Genomic DNA, 26383 nt, shown 5'->3' with positions numbered 1-26383 from the left:
TTATTTTGTTCCTTAGTTTACCTTTTTAATTTCAATTGATTAAATTGTATTTTATTATTTCAAATTAATTATATATACTTTTGTTTATGTTTATATATGTGTATAGATATATATACTTACTTATGTATATACACATTTATTTATATTTATAAATATATTTATTTTTAACTAATTGTTCGTGAATCGTCGGGCACAGTCAAAGGGTAAACGATTATATGAATACAGTTCAAAGTTTTTGAGACTTCAACAATACAGACTTTGCTTATCATGTCGAAATTATATAAAGATTAAGTTTAAATTTGATCGGAATTTTTAGGTCATCACATAATGGACACAATAAAAATTGATTATAAACAGACTAATTGACAATATGAAATTTTGTTAAGAATCCACGCTAACAAGATCCTAGCTAATTGTTCCTAGCTAACTGCTAATTCCGTATTACATTTTATTTATCGCAATTTTATTATCGTCATTTAATTTCTGTTATTTACTTTACGCTCTCTATTTATCGTCATTTAATTTCTGTCATTTATTTTACGCACTTTACATATCGGGACATGTATACAAGGTTTTGACATATCATATCGACGCATTTATATATATTATTTGGAATAACCATAGTAGTAATGATCGAGTTCTCTATACAGGGTTGAGGTTGATTCTATAATAATATATATAATTTGAGTTGTGATCGAGTCTGAGACATGTATACGGGTCACGATATGTATTAATTAATTTGAATATTATATATTAAACTATAAATGAATTATTGGACTGTCAACTATGGACTATCGACTGAGGACTAAAAACATTGGACAATTGAAATGAATTAAAATACTGATTATAACATATGAAACTAAATATTTCTTCAAGTTTGCCACTTGATTTCATCCTAAACCTCATTTGTATCTTCACGATTACATTCTGCGTTCAAACCTTTCATGATTCTTGAAAACACCCCAATCAAGCGGAGGAACTAACTACACTTTATCTACGGAAGAAAAGATTGATGCATATAGTTATGCACCTGAAAACTCTCGAAAAACTGAGTAAACAATTAACACATAGCTGTGCTAATTCCTTTAGTGTTATTATTACCCAAAATAACTTTACGGTCCCTTTCCAAATTAGCCAATTTTGTCACAGCTCCAGCAAGTCAATTTCGACTTTTCAATCGTATTAGCTTATTATAATCCTGAGATATATAAGTTGCCTTTCGTCATCGATACCGGAAAACCGTTTATATCTCACTACATTAGCAGTAAACTTACCAGCAACATCATGGATCTTTGACTTTATGAAAAATTATTATATTCATTGAAATCCTATCATCTACTCATCTGCATCTGATAACAAGAATTGCCGTACCAACTACCGAGAATCAGCAATCAGTATTTTGAAATCTCGCAGCATGTCTACATCAACAGTTATATGTAAACATATAACATTTATCTCTTAGAATTATGATCTTTCATTCTGAAATTCTGAAAAGCACCTAGTCTACAAATCAATACCACAAATTCTGAAAAGCTGAATACAGCAGCAAAAACTGTACACGACTTTAACCGTCGAAAGTTTGATGATAAAGAATGGAGTATTGGAAACACTCAATAGAAAATTTAGTACCGAAAAGCGGATTATGCGAAACTATGAAGGAAGCCGTGGACAAATCACAAAGAATAAGTTTGACTTCAAAGAATCCAAATGAATCAATACCTGCTGAAGTCTTTAGCGAATATCTTGCTCCTTACTCTAAACCCTTATGGACAATAGTTTCTATCATCCTCTGATTTTAGATATTCTAAGATATTATGGTATCTTTCATTATAAATATCCTTCATATTTCTGAAGATATTTTCATAAATATTCTTATCTGAAATCATTAATCTCTCCGTGCTATCAAAGTTACATCATATAGAAACTGTTAGTTTCTATATTCTGTAAACTTTCGAGCTTAAAATATGAATGTTATTGAAGTAATGTTGGGAACTGATGCATGAGTTAGTATAATATAATGACACTTGATCAACGTGATTATATTACAGTAAGTCATGTTGAGTTTCTAAATGGGACATGATGATTCACAGACTATAACGTCATCATGTGCCATGTTACACGACTCTTATGTTTTATCTGATATATAAACATATCAAGAACATATTTTCTTGATAGTTCTATCTTTCCCGAATATTTTGGTAATTTGACGAATCAAGATCATGCTATTACCATTTCTTTCTTAAAACATTAACTATGTTCATTTCGAAATTCATATCTATGAATTCTGGACCATTGCTCGCTTTATTAGAGGTCGGGAGGATAATAAAAAGCCAAAGAGCTCCAAAAATATAAGAGAAAATATAAAGCTCAATAACAATACGGAAGTTACAAATCGTGGGTATTAATAGGAATAGCAATATAAAGACACGACATAATTAAGAATAGTATCACCCCAAGGTTATATTTAAAGTAAACAGATTTTCTGGTGGAAGATTAAAAAGAATGATGACAGAAATGATAATTAGGAAAATATCAAGGATTAGAACCGGATTAAGCATTTTCACAATTGTTTGGAGGTAAGAATTAAGAAAGAAAGTATAGGAATAATGAGAATAATGGAACAAAAGAGTTTAATTTATAATAGAAATATCAGACAGAGTAATCGAAGCAGATTACCGTATTAATTATAGAGATCCTAATTTCCTTATTCGCCGAAGAAATCAAATCTTTTAGATTTCGAAGATTTTCTTCAAATCTCTTGAATTCTGGAATTCAACCCTCTACGTCAAAAGTTAAGACGCACCTTATTTTCTAAATTCAATCGCGACTACGTCAAAAGTTATGGAAAATCTCCATTTCTTCATCTCGATCTTTTGTGATAACTTCATTCATACACTTCGATTAATCGAATCATTTTATCCATATTGCTCAATGATAATAAAACTTTATTTATCAACTCATATTCGTCAGGAAAACATATTTATTATTAGCCATGACGGCCTCACTCAAATTTCGGGACGAAATTTCTTTAACGGGTAGGTACTGTGATGACCCGGGAATTTCTGACTAAATTTAAACTTAATCTTTATATGATTTCGATACGATAAGCAAAGTCTGTAAAGTTGAGTCACAAAATTCTTGGAACTGTTTACATGAATTCATTTACCCTTTGACTAATCCCGACGAGTCACGAACAATTATTTGTAAATATATATATATATATATATATATATATATATATATATATATATATATATATATATATATATATATATATATATATATATATATATATATATATATATATATATATAAATGTATGTATTGGAAATAATAAAAGATAATTGATCATTTGAAATCAATATGTAAAATAAAATACAAGATAAGGAAGTTGTTATTAAAATAAATCTATGTATAGATATGTAGGAATTTTATACAAAATCATTAGATGTATATTGAGATATATAAAAGTTATAGATGTTATGTAATTATTCAACATTATAAATAATATGAAATATTAATATATTAGATATAATAATATTATTATTTTCATTATTATTAATAATACTAATATCAACACTGGTATCAATTATATTATTATTATTGTTGTAACTGTGATTAATAAATTCTAATAGTTTTAAGGTTATCATAATAAAGATTTTTATTATAAATATTTTTATGAGAAAGAGATTAAAATTACAAATTAGTTATGATTCAAATAAATTGTTAGCTATTATTATCTTTAAAAATTATAATTCTCATTATTATGCTTAATCGTATTATTATTAAATATTACTAATATTATTATGTTAAAAATAAACATGAAATTGATATATATATAAATATTATTATCAATATTAATAAAATTATTATTATTATTATAATTATCATTAATAATACAGTTATTATCAAATTCACTCAAATTAATGTTATTGAGACTTATTATTACTTCTATTATTATTTATTCTTATTATTAATATAATTATTATTATTATTAGGATTATTATTCATACACTTATTTATTTTATTAATAATGAATGTATAAATTAGTTAAATAATGGGAGTCAGTTGCACATCGAACTGTATTGCTTTTCCTCTTTTTCTTTCTCCAATTGTGTTCCTATCTACGAATTGCCTGTAATCAATTAGCAGTCCACATCCAACTTTATGTATTTTTATTTATTTATTTATTTATTTTATATGTTCTTGTTGGAATTTTCTGAATCTGTTAGATGTCTATGTCTTTAATAAATTGGAATCACTTTAACTGTTAAATCACGTACATAATCATACTACATAAACTTACTAACTGCAGTTCGTTGAATTAAAACAGAAAAATATACAGAAAATAAAAATGTTACCTCTACTCGTGCTTCATTATTTTAAAAACTCAATTTTTCAATCAATTTCAAAAAGTGTTAATGCAGTGTGGTTAGGAATCTCCTATATAAACTATCTGCAAAGTTACAACCTTCAATTCCTTTTATCGATTCGTAATTTCGAAGTCAAAGTTTTAGTTGTTAAAAGTCAAAATTGTGTTCATCACAAAATTAGTAATTGTGTTAACTGAAATTGACAATTTATAAAGTTTTTAAAGACGATTTAAAACACATTTTGTGTTGAAAGCATAATCTAAAAACGTTCTTAGTGATCAATCAATTTTTTTTTATTTCTGCGTCGAGCAACAGAAGTCTTTTTATTTTATTTTTTTTTTCATTTTTTCTTGTTAAAATTACAAACACAGCTATATATATATATATATATATATATATATATATATATATATATATATATATATATATATATATATATATATATGGATGTTTATGTGTCTTAAATAAAATAATTTCGTTGTTTTGATTTTAAAGAGCCATGATCGATGCTTTTGATATTTAGTGAGGAAGATGAAGTTGAAAATAAAAATAATTACGGGTTATAAATTTTCAAAGGGTATGATTACAGAAAAATGAAAATGGTTCGATGGTCTTGGGTGTTGTCGGGATAGCAAGTGGTTGTGGGTTCAATTCCCGGCATGGACTGTTAAGTCTTTTTTTTTTTGAACCCATTTGATTGAGGTAGTTTTTCTATTTTATTTTATTATTGTTATTATCATTATTATTATTATTATTATTATTATTATTATTATTATTATTATTATTATTATTATTATTATTATTATTATTATTATTATTATTACCATTATTGTTATGATTATTATTGTTATTGTCATTAATATTAGTATGATAGTTATTATTGTTATTAATATTACAAATATATGTAGTAAGTAACAACTATTATTATTATTAGGTATTAGTAAGATTATGATTAATGTTACTATCACTTTACTATTATGTAACATCATTATTAATGTTATTATTAGTATCATTAATAACAATAGAAGTACTATTAAAATTAAGATTATTATTATAAATGTTATTATGATAATATTACGAACTGTTATTAATATTAGTATTAGTATCATTTATGTAATTATTAGTATTATCATTATCAATAAAATTAATATTATTATGAGTAAATCCTTGTTATCAAAACTAACATTTTTAACAGCTAAATATTTTGTACATAAAATATACTCTTTACATATATTAAAAGTACATTAATATTTCATATACAATATATCAAACATATTAATAGTATTTATATAAATACTTACATAAAACCAACTAATGACTTTAAATATAATACTGATCATATAATATATTTAGATATATTGACACAACTAAATATATAAAAATGTTTGTCACTTTAAATATATATACAAAATAAATATATGTAACATTTAATTTAAGATATAAAATAAAGTATATGTTTTAAATGGAATCTAGTAAAAATCTTATATAATTACAAAATATATAAATAATATATATTAATAAACAAATTTATGATATCTCTATTATATATTTTAATTAATAGAAATATAAATGATATAGGTTCGTGAATCCGATGTCTACCCTGCATTGTTCAATGTCGTCATATGTATTTTTACTACAAAATACAGTACTGTGAGTTTCATTACTCCCTTTTTAAATGCTTTTGCAATATATATTTTTGGGACTGAGAATACATGCGCTTTTATAAATGTTTTACGGAATAGACACAAGTAATCAAAACTACATTATATGGTTGAATTATCAAAATCGAATATGCCCTTTTTATTAAGTCTGGTAATCTAAGAATTAGGGAACAGACACCTTAATTGACGCGAATCCTAAAGATAGATCTATTGGGCCTAACAAACCCCATCCAAAGTACCGGATGCTTTAGTACTTCAAAATTTATATCATGTCCGAAGGAGGATCCCGGAATGATGGGGATATTCTTATATGCATACTATTAATGTCGGTTATCAGGTGTTCAATCCATATGAATGATATTTTTTGTCTCTATGCATGGGACGTTTATTTATGAGAATTGGAAATATGAAATCTTGTGGTCTATTAAAATTATGAAATGTTTGTTTATGATAAACTAATGAACTCACCAACCTTTTGGTTGACACTTTAAAGCATGTTTATTCTCAGGTATTAAAGAAATCTTCCGCTGTGCTTTTGCTCATCTTAAAGATATTAATTGGAGTCATTCATGACATATTTCAAAAGACGTTGCATTCGAGTCGTTGGGTTCATCAAGATTATTATTAAGTCAACTATAGTAAGATATATTATAAAATGGTATGCATGTCGTCAACCTTAGATGTAATGAAAGATTGTCTTTTCAAAAACGAATGCAATGTTTGTAAAATGTATCATATAGAGGTCAAGTACCTCGCAATGTAATTAACTGTTGTGAATCATTTATAATCGATATAGACTTCGTCCGGATGGATTAGGACGGCGCGCTACAATCCGTAGCATCTATGGTTCGTGTGGAGGTTTATTGACGGAGAGTGCAAGCTCTCTATCAAAACCTTCAAGTACTTGGTGTAACATTGTCTATGCAGGTATGGTGTAACATTGTCTATGCAGGTAGAGCTTTAGAAGAGTTAGAGGTACCGTTCAAAAACTCATTTGTCAAAACAATTGGTGATGGCAACGCTGCACTTTTTTGGCAAGAACATTGGGTTGGTCGTGACAAATTGTACAACGTGTTTCCTCGTCTTTTCCGGCTGGAGCAGCAACCAAACGCTTCCATTAGCGATCAAATTAAAGCAGGTCAAGACGGATTGCAACTGAATTGGAACTGGATTCGCTACCCCACTGGCAGAACAGAGAGCGAATTCATGGGATTGCAGGAGCTGATCAAAGGCTACAACTTCAACAGCAACAACAATGATTCGTGAACTTGGGCCTTCGACTCTAGTGGGCTTTTCCACTGTTCGAAAACTTTCACAACTAGTCGACGAGCAGTCGTTAGGCCCATTTGGTTCGGGTCAGGCTACATGTCAGAATTCTCTAGTTCCTAAAAAGATCGAGATCTTTATATGGCGAGCTCTCAAGAAAAGGTTACCCGTTAAGATCGAGCTTGATAAAAGGGGCTTAGATCTCCATTCAGTAAGATGCCCCTTATGTGATGATAGTCTAGAATCGGTGGAATACGCGTTATTCTCGTGTAAACTTGTGGAAGATATTTGGGTTAGAGTTTTCAAATGGTGGGATGTCAACTCCTATACGTACACTGATATGACGAATACGTTAGGGTTGAGCAATTCATCACCAAAGCTTAAGTTCGAGGATCAATTGTGGCAAGCAACTAGATGGATTGGCGCATATCTTATTTGAAAAAATCGGAATAATTTGGTGTTCCAGAACAAAGTATGGACCGCACCGATGGCTCTAAGTGAGATACAAACCAAATCCTTCGAATGGCTTTCTACTAGATCGAGGCGGAGAGACCTAGATTGGTTGACTTGGATCTCAAAACCAAGTTCGTATCTTCAATAGTTGTAATTGCGTAAATTTTCTATTTCGTAGTTTGATGTATAGTGGTTGGCATCTTTGCAACCTTTTCGTGGTGTTTCGATAGTATAGGATTGTTAGGCTATCAATCTTTGTACCTTCATGGTTTCGTTTAATGATATTTTTGCTTTTAAAAAAAAGACTTTTATCTCTAAACACGGTCAGATTATGTAGTCCATTTGTGTTGTTGGAGACCAGTTAATGGTGGGCTGTGATGATGGACCGAACTTAGCATTTTGTAGGTAAGGGAAATTTGTCAAAATGCCTCCATTTTCAAAATTGTTTTACGATGTCTTTAAATTACGGTAATTACAAAAATGTCTCATGATCACGCATCACCACGGACCATGTATGATGCGACAGAGACAGATCCAAAAATATTTTTCAATAGGGTAAATATTTGTTAAAAATATTTGAATTATAATAATTGTACGAAACACATAGAAAGTGGAAGTTTGTAATATACTATAACATAACACGCTAAGGATTTTTAAACTTGTATGATGTAAGTTATTAAAAAATAATAGGATTAGCTAAGAGTTTCAAACTTATATAGTGCAAGTTTACAAAAGAAAATATATTTAAGACCAAGTTTCTAACTTGGAACCTTTGGGTTAAAGGAAAACCACAAACCGACTAAACTAATTGGCGGCTTTATAGTATACTTCATGTATTAATTATATAAGCAAATATATTGACATTGTTTTTATTGAAAGTACATAAATAAATTCCGTTATGAAAATTTGAGTCGTCGGGGGCGGATGACCCCGGTTGCATCATGGTGAATCCGCCTCTGGTCACCGAGAATCATTTTTGGTTGCATTGTTATATCAGCCAACGCGCATCACGCATTAGGTAACAAGCACAATGCGTGTTGGTTTGTGCGTGGTGCGTGCTGGACAGGATAAGACAAGGATATTGATGACAAGATTTCATAACATTTTTTCGATTATCAAGACCTTAAAAAGCAAAAAATGTGGTCTCGAATCTCACTGTTTCCGAATTGTTTGTTGACAATCAAGACGTTGAAAGCCAGACTCGGGTATTGAATGTATCATCAAACCCACTCACTATTTTCTGCATGAATACCACCATCACTACTAGCACCATCTCCATCACAACCTGAATGAATTCCACCACATCACCACTAGCACCATCTATGCCTTTACACAAAAATCACATTACTTCCTCTTTCATCGCCATTAACGGACCAATTACCACCACTAACATCATCATGTTGCTGGTGATAATTGGTTGGTGTGGTAATGGCAATGAACGAGACCACTACTTCCTATTCATCACTACCACTTCCCCGTACATTGTCATCGCCACACCGTTCACCATCACCCTCATCACCACCACCTTCATCTTCGCCTCGAAAGTCGAATTATGTGCACCACACACTAATAACCAGGCATGGTACGTGGTGTATGGTGCATGATACGTGATGTGTGGTGCATGATGCCCAAAAAGAAAGAAAAATATGTTTCACGAGCTTAAAACAGCTCATCAATTAAGTCTTAAGTTTTAAGGATTACTGATCATCTACTTTATTTTTTTTAAGATAATTGATCTTGTTGTCGGTTGTTCTATAAGCTCATATGATTCACCATTTGTGAAATGTCCCGTTCTTATTGATTAAAAACGTTCCATATTAATTGATATCGTTGCGAGGTTTTGACCTCTATATGAGACGTTTTTCAAAGACTGCATTCATTTTTAAAACAAACCATAACTTTTATTTTATAAATAAAGGTTTAAAAAGCTTTACGTAGATTATCAAATAATGATAATCTAAAATATCCTGTTTACACACGACAATTACATAATGGTTTATAATACAAATATGTTACATCGAAATCAGTTTCTTGAATGCAGTTTTTACACAATATCATACAAACATGGACTCCAAATCTTGTCTTTATTTTAGTATGCAACAGCGGAAGCTCTTAGTATTCACCTGAGAATAAACATGCTTTAAACGTCAACAAAAATGTTGGTGAGTTATAGGTTTAACCTATATATATCAAATCGTAACAATAGACCACAAGATTTTATATTTCAATACACATCTCATACATAGAGATAAAAATCATTCATATGGTGAACACCTGGTAATCGACATTAACAAGATGCATATATAAGAATATCCCCATCATTCTGGGACACCCTTCGGATATGATATAAATTTTGAAGTACTAAAGCATCCGGTACTTTGGATGGGGTTTGTTAGGCCCAATAGATCTATCTTTAGGATTCACGTCAATTAGGGTGTCTGTTCCCTAATTCTTAGATTACCAGACTTTATAAAAGGGGCATATTCGATTTCGATAATTCAACCATAGAATGTAGTTTCACGTACTTGTGTCTATTTTGTAAATTATTTATAAAACCTGCATGTATTCTCATCCCAAAAATATTAGATTTTAAAAGTGGGACTATAACTCACTTTCACAGATTTTTACTTCGTCGGGAAGTAAGACTTGACCACTAGTTGATTCACGAACCTATAACAATATATACATATATATTAAAGTATGTTCAAAATATATTTACAACACTTTTAATATATTTTGATATTTTAAGTTTATTAAGTCAGCTGTCCTCGTTAGTAACCTACAACTAGTTGTCCACAGTTAGATGTACAGAAATAAATCGATAAATATTATCTTGAATCAATCCACGACCCAGTGTATACGTATCTCAGTATTGATCACAACTCAAACTATATATATTTTGAAATTAACCTCAACCCTGTATAGCTAACTCCAACATTCACATATAGAGTGTCTATGGTTGTTCCGAAATATATATAGATGTGTCGACATGATAGGTCGAAACATTGTATACGTGTCTATGGTATCTCAAGATTACATAATATACAACACAAGTTGATTAAGTTATGGTTGGAATAGATTTGTTACCAATTTTCACGTAGCTAAAATGAGAAAAATTATCCAATCTTGTTTTACCCATAACTTCTTCATTTTAAATCCGTTTTGAGTGAATCAAATTGCTATGGTTTCATATTGAACTCTATTTTATGAATCTAAACAGAAAAAGTATAGGTTTATAGTCGGAAAAATAAGTTACAAGTCGTTTTTGTAAAGGTAGTCATTTCAGTCGAAAGAACGACGTCTAGATGACCATTTTAGAAAACATACTTCCACTTTGAGTTTAACCATAATTTTTGGATATAGTTTCATGTTGATAATAAAAATCATTTTCTCAGAATAACAACTTTTAAATCAAAGTTTATCATAGTTTTTAATTAACTAACCCAAAACAGCCCGCGGTGTTACTACGACGGCGTAAATCCGGTTTTACGGTGTTTTTCGTGTTTTCAGGTTTTAATTCATTAAGTTAGCATATCATATAGATAAAGAACATGTGTTTAGTTGATTTTAAAAGTCAAGTTAGAAGTATTAACTTTTATTTGCGAACAAGTTTAGAATTAACTAAACTATGTCCTAGTGATTACAAGTTTAAACCTTCGAATAAGATAGCTTTATATGTATGAATCGAATGATGTTATGAACATCATTACTACCTCAAGTTCCTTGGATAAACCTACTGGAAATGAAAAAAATAGATCTAGCTTCAAAGGATCCTTGGATGGCTTGAAAGTTCTTGAAGCAGAATCATGACACGAAAACAATTTCAAGTAAGATTTCCACTCGAAATAAGATTGTTATAGTTATAGAAATTGAATTAAAGTTTGAATATGATTATTACCTTGTATTAGAAAGATAACCTACTGTAAGTAACAAAGGTTTCTTGATCTTGGATGATTACTTGGAATGGATTTAGAAAACTTGGAAGTAAACTTGCAATCTTGGAATTATTCTTGATTTTATAAAACTAGAACTTTTGAAATTTATGAAGAACACTTAGAACTTGAAGATAGAACTTGAGAGAGATCAATTAGATGAAGAAAATTGAAGAATGAAAGTGTTTGTAGGTGTTTTTGGTCGTTGGTGTATGGATTAGATATAAAGGATATGTAATTTTGTTTTCATGTAAATAAGTCATGAATGATTACTCATATTTTTGTAATTTTATGAGATATTTCATGCTAGTTTCCAAATTATAGTTCCCACATGTGTTAGGTGACTTACATGGGCTGCTAAGAGCTGATCATTGGAGTGTATATACCAATAGTACATACATCTAAAAGCTGTATATTGTACGAGTACGAATACGGGTGCATACGAGTAGAATTGTTGATGAAACTGAACGAGGATGTAATTGTAAGCATTTTTGTTAAGTAGAAGTATTTTGATAAGTGTATTGAAGTCTTTCAAAAGTGTATGAATACATATTAAAACACTACATGTATATACATTTTAACTGAGTCGTTAAGTCATCGTTAGTCGTTACATGTAAATGTTGTTTTGAAACCTTTAGGTTAACGATCTTGTTGAATGTTGTTAACCCATTGTTTATTATAACAAATGAGATGTTAAATTGTTATATTATCATGATATTATGATATATAATATATCTTAGTATGATATATATATACAGTTAAATGCCGTTACAACGATAATCGTTACATATATGTCTCGTTTCGAAATCATTAAGTTAGTAGTCTTATTTTTACATATGTATTTCATTGTTAATACACTTAATAATATATTTACTTATCATTTAACATAATTAACCAAGTGTATCAATATCTTAATATGATTCATATGTACCTAGTAAGACGTTGTTATAACGATAATCGTTATATATATCGTTTTCGAGTTTCTTAAATTAATAGTCTCATTTTTATGTATATAACTCATTGTTAAAATACCTAATGAGATACATACTTATAATAAAATCATGTTAACTATATATATAACCATATATATGTCATCGTATAGTTTTTACAAGTTTTAACGTTCGTGAATCACCGGTCAACTTGGGTGGTCAATTGTCTATATGAAACCTATTTCAATTAATCAAGTCTTAACAAGTTTGATTGCTTAACATGTTGGAAACACTTAATCATGTAAATAACAATTTCATTTAATATATATATAAACATGGAAAAGTTCGGGTCACTACAGTACCTACCCGTTAAATAAATTTCGTCCCGAAATTTTTAGCAGTTGGAGGTGTTGACGTATCTTCTGGAAATAAATGCGGGTATTTCTTCTTCATCTGATCTTCACGCTCCCAAGTGAACTCGGGTCCTCTATGAGCATTCCATCGAACCTTAACAATTGGTATCTTGTTTTGTTTAAGTCTTTTTACCTCACGATCCATTATTTCGACGGGTTCTTCGATGAATTGAAGTTTTTCGTTGATTTGGATTTCGTCTAACGGAATAGTGAGATCTTCTTTAGCAAAACATTTCTTCAAAATCGAGACGTGGAAAGTGTTATGTACAGCCGCGAGTTGTTGAGGTAACTCAAGTCGGTAAGCTACTGGTCTGACACGATCAATAATCTTGAATGGTCCAATATACCTTGGATTTAATTTACCTCGTTTACCAAATCGAACAACGCCTTTCCAAGGTGCAACCTTAAGCATGACCATCTCTCCAATTTCAAATTCTATATCTTTTCTTTTAATGTCGGCGTAGCTCTTTTGTCGACTCTGGGCGGTTTTCAATCTTTGTTGAATTTGGATGATTTTCTCGGTAGTTTCTTGTATTATCTCCGGACCTGTAATTGTCTATCCCCCACTTCACTCCAACAAATCAGAGACCTGCACTTTCTACCATAAAGTGCTTCAAACGGCGCCATCTCAATGCTTGAATGGTAGCTGTCATTGTAGGAAAATTCTGCTAACGGTAGATGTCGATCCCAACTGTTTCCGAAATCAATAACACATTTTCGTAGCATGTCTTCAAGCGTTTGTATCGTCCTTTCACTCTGTCCATCAGTTTGTGGATGATAGGCAGTACACATGTCTAGACGAGTTCCTAATGCTTGCTGTAATGTCTGCCAGAATCTTGAAATAAATCTGCCATCCCTATCAGAGATAATAGAGATTGGTATTCCATGTCTAGAGATGACTTCCTTCAAATACAGTCGTGCTAACTTCTCCATCTTGTCATCTACTCTTATTGGCAGGAAGTGTGCTGATTTGGTGAGACGATCAACTATTACCCAAATAGTATCATAACCACTTGCAGTCCTTGGCAATTTAGTAATGAAATCCATGGTAATGTTTTCCCATTTCCATTCCGGGATTTCAGGTTGTTGTAGTAGACCTGATGGTTTCTGATGTTCAGCTTTGACCTTAGAACACGTTAAACATTCTCCTACATATTTAGCAATATCGGCTTTCATACCTGGCCACCAAAAATGTTTCTTAAGATCCTTGTACATTTTCCCCGTTCCAGGATGTATTGAGTATCTGGTTTTATGAGCTTCTCTAAGTACCATTTCTCTCATATCTCCAAATTTTGGTACCCAAATTCTTTCAGCCCTATACCGGGTTCCGTCTTCCCGAATATTAAGATGCTTCTCTGATCCTTTGGGTATTTCATCCTTTAAATTTCCCTCTTTTAAAACTCCTTGTTGCGCCTCCTTTATTTGAGTAGTAAGGTTATTGTGAATCATTATATTCATAGATTTTACTCGAATGGGTTCTCTGTCCTTCCTGCTCAAGGCGTCGGCTACCACATTTGCCTTCCCTGGGTGGTAACGAATCTCAAAGTCGTAATCATTCAACAATTCAATCCACCTACGCTGCCTCATATTCAGTTGTTTCTGATTAAATATGTGTTGAAGACTTTTGTGGTCGGTATATATAATACTTTTGACCCCATATAAGTAGTGCCTCCAAGTCTTTAATGCAAAAACAACCGCGCCTAATTCCAAATCATGCGTCGTATAATTTTGTTCGTGAATCTTTAATTGTCTAGACGCATAAGCAATCACCTTCATTCGTTGCATTAATACACAACCGAGACCTTGCTTTGATGCGTTACAATAAATTACAAAATCATCATTCCCTTCAGGCAATGACAATATAGGTGCCGTAGTTAGCTTTTTCTTCAATAACTGGAACGCTTTCTCTTGTTCATCCTTCCATTCAAATTTCTTCCCTTTATGCGTTAATGCAGTCAAGGGTTTTGCTATTCTGGAAAAGTCTTGGATGAACCTTCTGTAGTAACCAGCTAGTCCTAAAAACTGGCGTATGTGTTTCGGAGTTTTCGGGGTTTCCCACTTTTCAACAGTTTCTATCTTTGCCGGATCCACCTTAATACCTTCTTTGTTCACTATGTGACGTAGGAATTGAACTTCTTCAAACCAAAATGCACACTTTGAAAACTTAGCGTACAATTCTTCCTTCCTCAATACTCCTAACACCTTTCTCAAATGTTCACCGTGTTCTTGGTCATTCTTTGAGTAAATAAGTATGTCATCAATGAAAACAATGACAAACTTGTCAAGGTATGGTCCACACACTCGGTTCATAAGGTCCATGAACACAGCTGGTGCATTAGTTAAACCAAACGGCATGACCATAAACTCGTAATGACCGTAACGTGTTCTGAAAGCAGTCTTTGGAATATCATCTTCTTTCACCCGCATTTGATGATACCCGGAATGTAAGTCAATCTTTGAATAAACAGACGAGCCTTGTAGTTGATCAAATAAGTCGTCAATTCTCGGCAGTGGATAACGGTTTTTGATGGTAAGTTTGTTCAACTCTCTGTAGTCAATACACAACCTAAATGTACCATCTTTCTTCTTGACAAACAAAACAGGAGCTCCCCACGGTGATGTGCTTGGTCGAATGAAACCACGCTCTAAAAGTTCTTGTAATTGGCTTTGCAGTTCTTTCATCTCGCTGGGTGCGAGTCTGTAAGGAGCAAGAGCTATTGGTGCAGCTCCTGGTACAAGATCTATTTGAAATTCAACGGATCGATGTGGGGGTAATCCCGGTAATTCTTTCGGAAATACATCGGGAAATTCTTTTGCGACGGGAACATCATTGATGCTCTTTTCTTCAGTTTGTACTTTCTCGACGTGTGCTAGAACAGCATAGCAACCTTTTCTTATTAGTTTTTGTGCCTTCAAATTACTAATAAGATGTAGCTTCGTGTTGCCCTTTTCTCCGTACACCATTAAGGGTTTTCCTTTTTCTCGTATAATGCGAATTGCATTTTTGTAACAAACGATCTCTGCTTTCACTTCTTTCAACCAGTCCATACCGATTATCACATCAAAACTCCCTAACTCTACTGGTATCAAGTCAATCTTAAATGTTTCGCTAACCAGTTTAATTTCTCGATTCCGACATATATTATCTGCTGAAATTAATTTACCATTTGCTAATTTGAGTAAAAATTTACTATCCAAAGGCGTCAATGGACAACTTGATTTAGCACAAAAATCTCTACTCATATAGCTTCTATTCGCACCTGAATCAAATAAAACGTAAGCAGATTTATTGTCAATAAGAAACGTACCCGTAACAAGCTCCGGGTCTTCCTGTGCCTCTGCCGCATTAATATTGAAAACTCTTCCACGGCCTTGTCCATTCGTGTTCTCCTGGTTCGGGCAATTTCTAATAATGTGGCCCGGTTTTTCACATTTATAACAAACTACATTGGCATAACTTGCTCCGACACTACTTGCTCCGCCATTACTCGTTCCGACACCATTTGTTCCTTTTGTTCTGTTAACCCCTGGTCCGTAGACCTCACACTTCGCTGTGCTATGACCATTTCTTTTACACTTGTTGCAAAATTTGGTGCAGAACCCCGAGTGATACTTTTCACACCTTTGGCATAGCTGCTTCTGATTGTTGTTGTTGTTGCGGTTATTATTGTTGTTGGGATGATTGTTGTAGTTGCTGCTGCTATTGTTGTTGTTGTTGTTGTTGTTGTTGTTGGGCCGTTTATTGTAGTTGCGATTGATGTTGCGATTGTTGGGATAGTTGTTGCGATTATTGTTGTAATTGCTGTTGTTGTTGTATTGGTGATTCTTATCACCATTTTCCTCCCACTTTCTTTTGACTTGCTTCACATTGGCCTCTTCAGCCGTCTGTTCTTTAATTCTTTCCTCAATCTGGTTTACTAGTTTGTGAGCCATTCTACATGCCTGTTGTATGGAGGCGGGCTCGTGTGAACTTATATCTTCTTGGATTCTTTCCGGTAATCCTTTCACAAACGCGTCGATCTTCTCTTCCTCATCTTCGAACGCTCCCGGACACAATAGGCACAATTCTGTGAATCGTCTTTCGTACGTGGTAATATCAAATCCTTGGGTTCGTAACCCTCTAAGTTCTGTCTTGAGCTTATTGACCTCGGTTCTGGGACGGTATTTCTCGTTCATCAAGTGCTTGAATGCTGACCACGGTAGTGCGTACACATCATCTTGTCCCACTTGCTCTAGATAGGTATTCCACCATGTTAACGCAGAACCTGTGAGGGTATTCATAGCGTACTTCACTTTGTCCTCTTCAGTACACTTACTTATGGCAAACACCGATTCGACCTTCTCGGTCCACCGTTTCAATCCGATCGGTCCTTCGGTTCCATCAAATTCCAAAGGTTTGCAAGCAGTGAATTCTTTGTAGGTACATCCTACACGATTTCCTGTACTGCTAGATCCAAGGTTATTGTTGGTATGTAGCGCAGCCTGTACTGCGGCTATGTTTGAAGCTAGAAAAGTACGGAATTCCTCTTCATTCATATTCACGGTGTGTCGAGTAGTCGGTACCATTTCCTTCAAAATAGTCAAATGGAACAAGTTAATCATACAGAATATTAAGAGTAGTTAATAGTATTTCGTAGCATAATATGAACTCATTTATAAAAGCTTTTTCTTCATATTAGCGTTTTATAAGTTTAAATTCGGGTAGTACCTACCCGTTAAGTTCATACTTAGTAGCTAATATACAATTCAACTACTACAATTCTATATGAAAAACTGATTATAATAATATTTCGCGTTCAAACTTTTATACAATATTTTACAAACTTACAATACCGCTTATTTTACATAAAGCATGAAATATAGCACACAATAACTTTGATACAAGATAGTTGTGAAGATAATTCTAGCTAGTACACAAGTCGTTCAGCAAAGGCAATAAAGACACGTAATTCATACGTCCAGAAACAAGTCATGCATTCTGGTTTTACTAGGACTACTTCCCATCCTTGGTCTTGTGGAACATAACCGTTATGGCCGTTGATAAGATAGCGTGTTGTAACGTCGTCAAAGGGACGAGGGTTACGTAATATCCAACAGTCCCTTAACAATCTAAAAATCTCATTTCTTACTCCAATTACCAACTCCGTCACTTGTGGGAACATTTTATTTAATAGTTGTAGCTCGATGTTCTTGTTCTCACTTTGGTGAGAAGCGAACATTACTAAGCCGTAAGCATAACATGCTTCTTTATGTTGCATGTTAGCCGCTTTTTCTAAATCATGAAGTCCTATATTCGAATATATTGAATCAAAATAATTTCTTAACCCATTGCGTAAAATAGCATTTGGGTTCCCCGCAATATATGCGTCAAAGTAAACACATCGTAACTTATGGATTTCCCAATGTGATATCCCCCATCTTTCGAACGAAAGCCTTTTATAAACCAAGGAATTCTTGGAACGTTCTTCGAATGTCTTACAAACTGATCTCGCCTTAAATAGTTGTGCCGAGGAATTCTGACCGACTCTAGACAAGATTTCATCAATCATGTCTCCGGGTAGGTCTCTTAAAATATTGGGTTGTCTATCCATTTTGTGTTTTTATACTGTAAAATAGACAAGAGTTAGATTCATAAAAAAAATATTTATTAATACAAGCAATTTTTACATATATCATAAAGCATAAGCACACTATATTACATATATTACACCACACGAATACAACTATCTTATTCCGACTCGCTCGTTTCTTCATCTTCGGTTTTAGTTCGTTTTGCCAAGTTTCTAGGGATATATGATGTTCCCCTAATAAGAGCCGTCGTTTTCCACATTGGTTTAGAAAAACCTGGTGGTTTAGAGGTTCCCGGGTTATTGTCACAACTTAAGAAATACGGGTGTTGATGATACATATAAAGTTCATCGGGTTTGGAATCAAATTTCTCTATTTTTATGCCCTTTCCCTTATTGTTCTCTTTTTCCTTATTAAATTGTGTTGGGATAATTTCTATAACATCATCGGAATCCTTGTCGGGATCCGATTCATCGGAGAATTGGTAATCCTCCCAATACTTTGCTTCCTTGGCGGAAACACCATTGACCATAATTAACTTTGGTCGGTTGGTTGAGAATTTTTTTAACCGTTTTATTATTTCCCCCACTGGTTCTATTTCTTCTTCCGGTTCCGATTCTTCTTCCGGTTCCGACTCTTCTTCCGGTTCTTCTTCGGGAACTTGTGAATCAGTCCACGAATCATTCCAATTTACATTTGACTCTTCATTATTATTAGGTGAGTCAATGAGATTTGTGCTAGAGATAGACATCTATCACACAATATCAAACATGTTAAGAGATTAATATATCACATAACATATACATGTTAATAATATATAGTTTCCAACAAAAATGTTAAGCAATCATTTTTAAAGAAAACACGGTCGAAGTCCAGACTCACTAATGCATCCTAACAAACTCGATAAGACACACTAATGCATATTTCTGGTTCTCTAAGACCAACGCTCGGATACCAACTGAAATGTCCCGTTCTTATTGATTAAAAACGTTCCATATTAATTGATATCATTGCGAGGTTTTGACCTCTATATGAGACGTTTTTCAAAGACTGCATTCATTTTTAAAACAAACCATAACTTTTATTTCATAAATAAAGGTTTAAAAAGCTTTACGTAGATTATCAAATAATGATAATCTAAAATATCCTGTTTACACACGACCATTACATAATGATTTACAATACAAATATGTTACATCGAAATCAGTTTCTTGAATGCAGTTTTTACACAATATCATACAAACATGGACTCCAAATCTTGTCCTTATTTTAGTATGCAACAGCGGAAGCTCTTAGTATTCACCTGAGAATAAACATGCTTTAAACGTCAACAAAAATGTTGGTGAGTTATAGGTTTAACCTATATATATCAAATCGTAACAATAGACCACAAGATTTCATATTTCAATACACATCCCATACATAGAGATAAAAATCATTCATATGGTGAACACCTGGTAATCGACATTAACAAGATGCATATATAAGAATATCCCCATCATTCTGGGACACCCTTCGGATATGATATAAATTTTGAAGTACTAAAGCATCCGGTACTTTGGATGGGGTTTGTTAGGCCCAATAGATCTATCTTTAGGATTCGCGTCAATTAGGGTGTCTGTTCCCTAATTCTTAGATTACCAGACTTTATAAAAGGGGCATATTCGATTTCGATAATTCAACCATAGAATGTAGTTTCACGTACTTGTGTCTATTTTGTAAATTATTTATAAAACCTGCATGTATTCTCATCCCAAAAATATTAGATTTTAAAAGTGGGACTATAACTCACTTTCACAGATTTTTACTTCGTCGGAAAGTAAGACTAGGCCACTAGTTGATTCACGAACCTATAACAATATATACATATATATCAAAGTATGTTCAAAATATATTTACAACACTTTTAATATATTTTGATGTTTTAAGTTTATTAAGTCAGCTGTCCTCGTTAGTAACCTACAACTAGTTGTCCACAGTTAGATGTACAGAAATAAATCGATAAATATTATCTTGAATCAATCCACGACCCAGTGTATACGTATCTCAGTATTGATCACAACTCAAACTATATATATTTTGGAATCAACCTCAACCCTGTATAGCTAACTCCAACATTCACATATAGAGTGTCTATGGTTGTTCCGAAATATATATAGATGTGTCAACATGATAGGTCGAAACATTGTATACGTGTCTATGGTATCTCAAGATTACATAATATACAACACAAGTTGATTAAGTTATGGTTGGAATAGATTTGTTACCAATTTTCACGTAGCTAAAATGAGAAAAATTATCCAATCTTGTTTTACCCATAACTTCTTCATTTTAAATCCGTTTTGAGTGAATCAAATTGCTATGGTTTCATATTGAACTCTATTTTATGAATCTAAATAGAAAAAGTATAGGTTTAAAGTCGGAAAAATAAGTTACAAGTCATTTTTGTAAAGGTAGTCATTTCAGTCGAAAGAACGACGTCTAGATGACCATTTTAGAAAACATACTTTCACTTTGAGTTTAACCATAATTTTTGGATATAGTTTCATGTTCATAATAAAAATAATTTTCTCAGAATAAAAACTTTTAAATTAAAGTTTATCATAGTTTTTAATTAACTAACCCAAAACAGCCCGCGGTGTTACTACGACGGCGTAAATCCGGTTTTACGGTGTTTTTCGTGTTTTCAGGTTTTAAATCATTAAGTTAGCATATCATATAGATATAGAACATGTGTTTAGTTGATTTTAAAAGTCAAGTTAGAAGGATTAACTTTTATTTGCGAACAAGTTTAGAATTAACTAAACTATGTTCTAGTGATTACAAGTTTAAACCTTCGAATAAGATAGCTTTATATGTATGAATCGAATGATGTTATGAACATCATTACTACCTCAAGTTCCTTGGATAAACCTACTGGAAATGAGAAAAATAGATCTAGCTTCAAAGGATCCTTGGATGGCTTGAAAGTTCTTGAAGCAGAATCATGACACGAAAACAATTTCAAGTAAGATTTCCACTCGAAATAAGATTGTTATAGTTATAGAAATTGAATTAAAGTTTGAATATGATTATTACCTTGTATTAGAAAGATAACCTACTGTAAGTAACAAAGGTTTCTTGATCTTGGATGATTACTTGGAATGGATTTAGAAAACTTGGAAGTAAACTTGCAATCTTGGAAGTATTCTTGATTTTATGAAACTAGAACTTTTGGAATTTATGAAGAACACTTAGAACTTGAAGATAGAACTTGAGAGAGATCAATTAGATGAAGAAAATTGAAGAATGAAAGTGTTTGTAGGTATTTTTGGTCGTTGGTGTATGGATTAGATATAAAGGATATGTAATTTTATTTTCATGTAAATAAGTCATGAATGATTACTCATATTTTTGTAATTTTATGAGATATTTCATGCTAGTTTCCAAATGAAGGTTCCCACATGTGTTAGGTGACTCACATGGGCTGCTAAGAGCTGATCATTGGAGTGTATATACCAATAGTACATACATCTAAAAGCTGTGTATTGTACGAGTACGAATACGGGTGCATACGAGTAGAATTGTTGATGAAACTGAACGAGGATGTAATTGTAAGCATTTTTGTTAAGTAGAAGTATTTTAATAAGTGTCTTGAAGTCTTTCAAAAGTGTATGACTACATATTAAAACACTACATGTATATACATTTTAACTGAGTCGTTAAGTCATCGTTAGTCGTTACATGTAAATGTTGTTTTGAAACCTTTAGGTTAACGATCTTGTTGAATGTTGTTAACCCATTGTTTATTATAATAAATGAGATGTTAAATTGTTATATTATCATGATATTATGATATATAATATATCTTAGTATGATATATATACAGTTAAATGCCGTTACAACGATAATCGTTACATATATGTCTCGTTTCGAAATCATTAAGTTAGTAGTCTTATTTTTACATATGTATTTCATTGTTAATACACTTAATAATATATTTACTTATCATTTAACATAATTAACCAAGTGTATCAATATCTTAATATGATTCATATGTACCTAGTAAGACGTTGTTATAACGATAATCGTTATATATATCGTTTTCGAGTTTCTTAAATTAATAGTCTTATTTTTATGTATATAACTCATTGTTAAAATACCTAATGAGATACATACTTATAATAAAATCATTTTAACTATATATATAACCATATATATGTCATCGTATAGTTTTTACAAGTTTTAACGTTCGTGAATCACCGGTCAACTTGGGTGGTGAATTGTCTATATGAAACCTATTTCAATTAATCAAGTCTTAACAAGTTTGATTGCTTAACATGTTGGAAACACTTAATCATGTAAATAACAATTTCATTTAATATATATATAAACATGGAAAAGTTCGGGTCACTACAATTTGCTGCAAGATCTTATCAACCCCCGTTTAACGCATTCACCTTTTTCCTCGGTTCTCCAGCAGCCTCGGTAGATGATGTAAATAACAACTTGCGTAACTTCCCTTTCTCCACATGTCTATTATATTTATCCTCTTTCGTGGATCCGGTTTCATAAAATTGTGCCTGTACACTGGATAATTTCAAGTATTTCCAGCTTAAACTTAAACTTAAAATATTTTTTTATACACTCTTGGTGGATATGATGGATAATATGTACGTCCCAACGGTTGAGTGTTTTGATACCTTATAAGATTTTTATATGTTTATTCAATTATACAATAATGACCATAGGGACATCATGTGACTCTTAACCATGGGAAATGGAGTTACATCAAGCCAAGTGCATATTTATAGAATTCTCTTCTGGCTGCTTCGATAAGAATGTTCTGTTGAAGTGGCTAACTGATTTATTAGAAAACCTTCATCTGGTGTGCTTCATTATCATTCACGTAATAATGATAGAGATACATCTTTTCGCAATACCAATCATGCTGCTAAGTACTCTCCGTCGTGTATTATAGCAGAAGCACATTGGTTGGAAACGGATTCTCAAATGAAATGGTTTGTTACAAAGCACAACATTTGTGTAACAGCTCGTGACATTTTTCACAGACACAGGTCGTGTCGCGACCTTATTTGTCGTGTCGCGACTTCTGGCGGGTATTAAGGGACTGTTGTATAAATAAATTATTAAGTTGGAGGGACCAAATGGTAATTATGCATGGCCAAGTTGGGTCCAATTTGGATCAGTTTTGGGAGCTTATCTTTTCATTTCTACTTCAAGGAAAAGCTTCCTAGTGAGATAAATTTTGTATAGAGTGAGAGAGCTTGAAATTGGTGAAGAAGAAGATCATCTAAGTTCAAGTTAAGACTCAAACTCGTTGTAGTTGCTTCCTAGCTCCATTTCTCCCTTGAGGTCAAACCCTAACTTGAACTAAATTGTGTAAATTTGGGTTTTGATTAGGGTTTGGGTTTGAAATGGGATGTAAACCTCATTTCTTGAGAAAGTTAGGGTTTTTGGGTGAGATTGTGTATATGAACCCAAAAATGGAAGTTAAGGTTTGGATGAGGAATTTGTGAGACTCAATTCTTGCATATATTTGTGAATCACTAGCACACTTGTGAACTAGTGATTTTGGTGTTAGTATAACTTGACAATTCTTGCATATATTTGTGACTCACTAGCACACTTGTGAACTAGTGATTTTGGTGTTAGTATAACTTGACATTGGGTGTAAACCCTAAATTAGGTCAAAATGGGTTTTGTGTTGAAATGGGTCATGAAGTGCCTCAAGCACTTGACGTTAATTTATTTTGGTGAGTTTGGGTTGAAATCACTAGACATTGGTGATTTGAGGTGTTGAGGTCTTGTTTGACCTAGTTGGGAGACTAAAGTGCAATCGGGTCAAGATTTGCACTTGTGTGTTTTGAGTCAAGCTATTAGTGTTTATAGCTTGGTGTTGTGATTTTATTGCTAGGTGCGCGTGATTTCTGTCGGATTACTCGTGAAGTCCTAGCGTGTTTAGCTCATCAAAGTGATCAAGGTAAGTAGAGTACTTATAAGTGTGTATATATAAGTTATTTGCTTGTAGGTGGGGTGACGAGTGACACCGGGCTTAAGGTTCACTCTTTGCTGACCACTTGGTGCAAGGTGATGAGTGATATCCGTAAGGTTTCACTCTTCGTTGACCACGTTTGCAATTTGAGGTGTGGCGAGTGTTATTTACTCTTCGACGGTCACACGATGTGTTTGGATGTGGGAGGTGTCACCTATGGTTTCACTTTTTTGCGACCACATTCATTTGTACTCGGCGGTGCTATTCGGAAGTGCACCTTTGTGGCCTCGTGCATGTGTTTGATAGTGTTAACTCATTTGATGACTAGCAGTATTTTGTATGGTTAACCATATTTGTATGTTGTAGTGTAATGTTTTATATTTTGGTTACATGTTTTGTGATGATAGCTTGTATGTGGTTATTGTGTAAGTGGTACAGGTAAGTAAGTTATGTATGTATGCCTACAAATATTGCACTCACTAAGCATTGCTGCTTACTCCCTTGTTGTTTATATTTTTATAGATTCAGCTCACTCAAGGTCGCATCATAACCCACAATGTCGCGTCGCGACGTACAGTGCAATTTTGATGCCGAGCTTAAAAATGGGATTTGGGCATCTGGCACAGTGGGAGGTCGCGCCGCGACCTGCAAAGTCGCGCCGCGACTTGGTGCTGAAACAGGTGGTTAGTCTTGGTTGTTAACTCGACATTCAATATACACTTCAGACCGCGTCGCGACTAGAATGGTCCGTGACGCGATGGTGAACTGTTATAAAAAAAGAATTTAGTGTCGTTTCAATTTGCGAAGCCACTTGCGACCAATGTAACATCTTGTTACCGGGCCTAGCTGAAAAGACCCTTTTTGACATTGGATGTGTTTGTGTGTTATTATAATAATTATATATTTATAATTATTTGGTTGTTTAGTTGAGACCAGTTTATGACAAGGGTCACAGATCAGGTTCGTTTATTTAATTTAGACTCTGTTAGGGCCACTTAACGAGGTACGTAAGATTTAAGATAATTGATAAATACCCGTGTGTGATGGGGTATTGTGTTTAACAAAAATATAAAAGCTGGGCATCAACCCATTTCTTGAAGTTTCCTGAAATCTCTTTCACATACATATATCTAACCTTTCACTCTCTAGAACCCTAATCTCTTAGATCTCGATTTTGTGTTTAATTGTGTTGTGTAATAGGTTGCTAATGATTTCATGGTCATAACAAGGTATGAATCATTCGTTTTCATGATGTAATCTGAGATTAAATGAGTTTTTGGTTAGGTTTTGGTACAAATGGATTTTTTGGTCAAAGTCAAGTGATTTGGTTGTTGTTTTGATGTAATTCGTTGGGGGTTTAAGTTTGTATAAGTGTTATAAATGTTTCCTAAACGGATTTTGGTGTCAAAATGTTTAGAAATCGAGATTTGGTGGATTTTGGCTCGAAACCCGTCAGTTTCTGCTGCTGCTGCTCGATGAACACAACCGTACGGTTGCAGCCTGCAACCGCACGGGTACATTGTGCAACCGTACGGGTGCATGCGTAACCGTACAAAAAAGTGGTGTTGGTGCAACCGGGCAGTGAGTGTGCACCGTACGGATACATGATATAACCGTACGGATAGACTTGTAACCGTACGGTTACACCTGCAACTGTACGGATGTAGATCAGTGCTGACTGTTGTTGTTTAATGGCTGTTTTCTATCTGTTATGCTGCCCGCGTGACTTATGGTGATCAGAATGTAAATTCTAAAAATGCATAAGTGTTGAATAGACTTTTAGCGGCGCTTTT

At 32.9% G+C, this 26383-nt stretch overlaps 1 protein-coding gene across 1 annotated transcript in view; it reads left to right on the top strand.

The window, feature by feature from the left end:
* The first annotated feature begins 9181 nt into the window (after window positions 1-9181).
* The window catches only part of LOC139860056 (uncharacterized), a 33387-nt gene continuing 16185 nt past the window's right edge, over window positions 9182-26383 (top strand). Inside the window, exons 1-4 of the mRNA XM_071848830.1 lie at window positions 9182-9335; window positions 24513-24578; window positions 24627-24706; window positions 24998-25028. Coding sequence (XP_071704931.1) covers window positions 9182-9335; window positions 24513-24578; window positions 24627-24706; window positions 24998-25028 — 331 coding nt within the window. The remainder of the gene's footprint in view (window positions 9336-24512; window positions 24579-24626; window positions 24707-24997; window positions 25029-26383) is intronic.

This window comes from Rutidosis leptorrhynchoides, chromosome 7 (assembly GCF_046630445.1).
Source record: "Rutidosis leptorrhynchoides isolate AG116_Rl617_1_P2 chromosome 7, CSIRO_AGI_Rlap_v1, whole genome shotgun sequence".
Taxonomy (NCBI): Eukaryota; Viridiplantae; Streptophyta; class Magnoliopsida; order Asterales; family Asteraceae; genus Rutidosis; species Rutidosis leptorrhynchoides.
The sequence above is the reverse complement of the archived record's forward strand: the minus strand, read 5'-3'. Positions and strand labels throughout refer to the sequence as shown.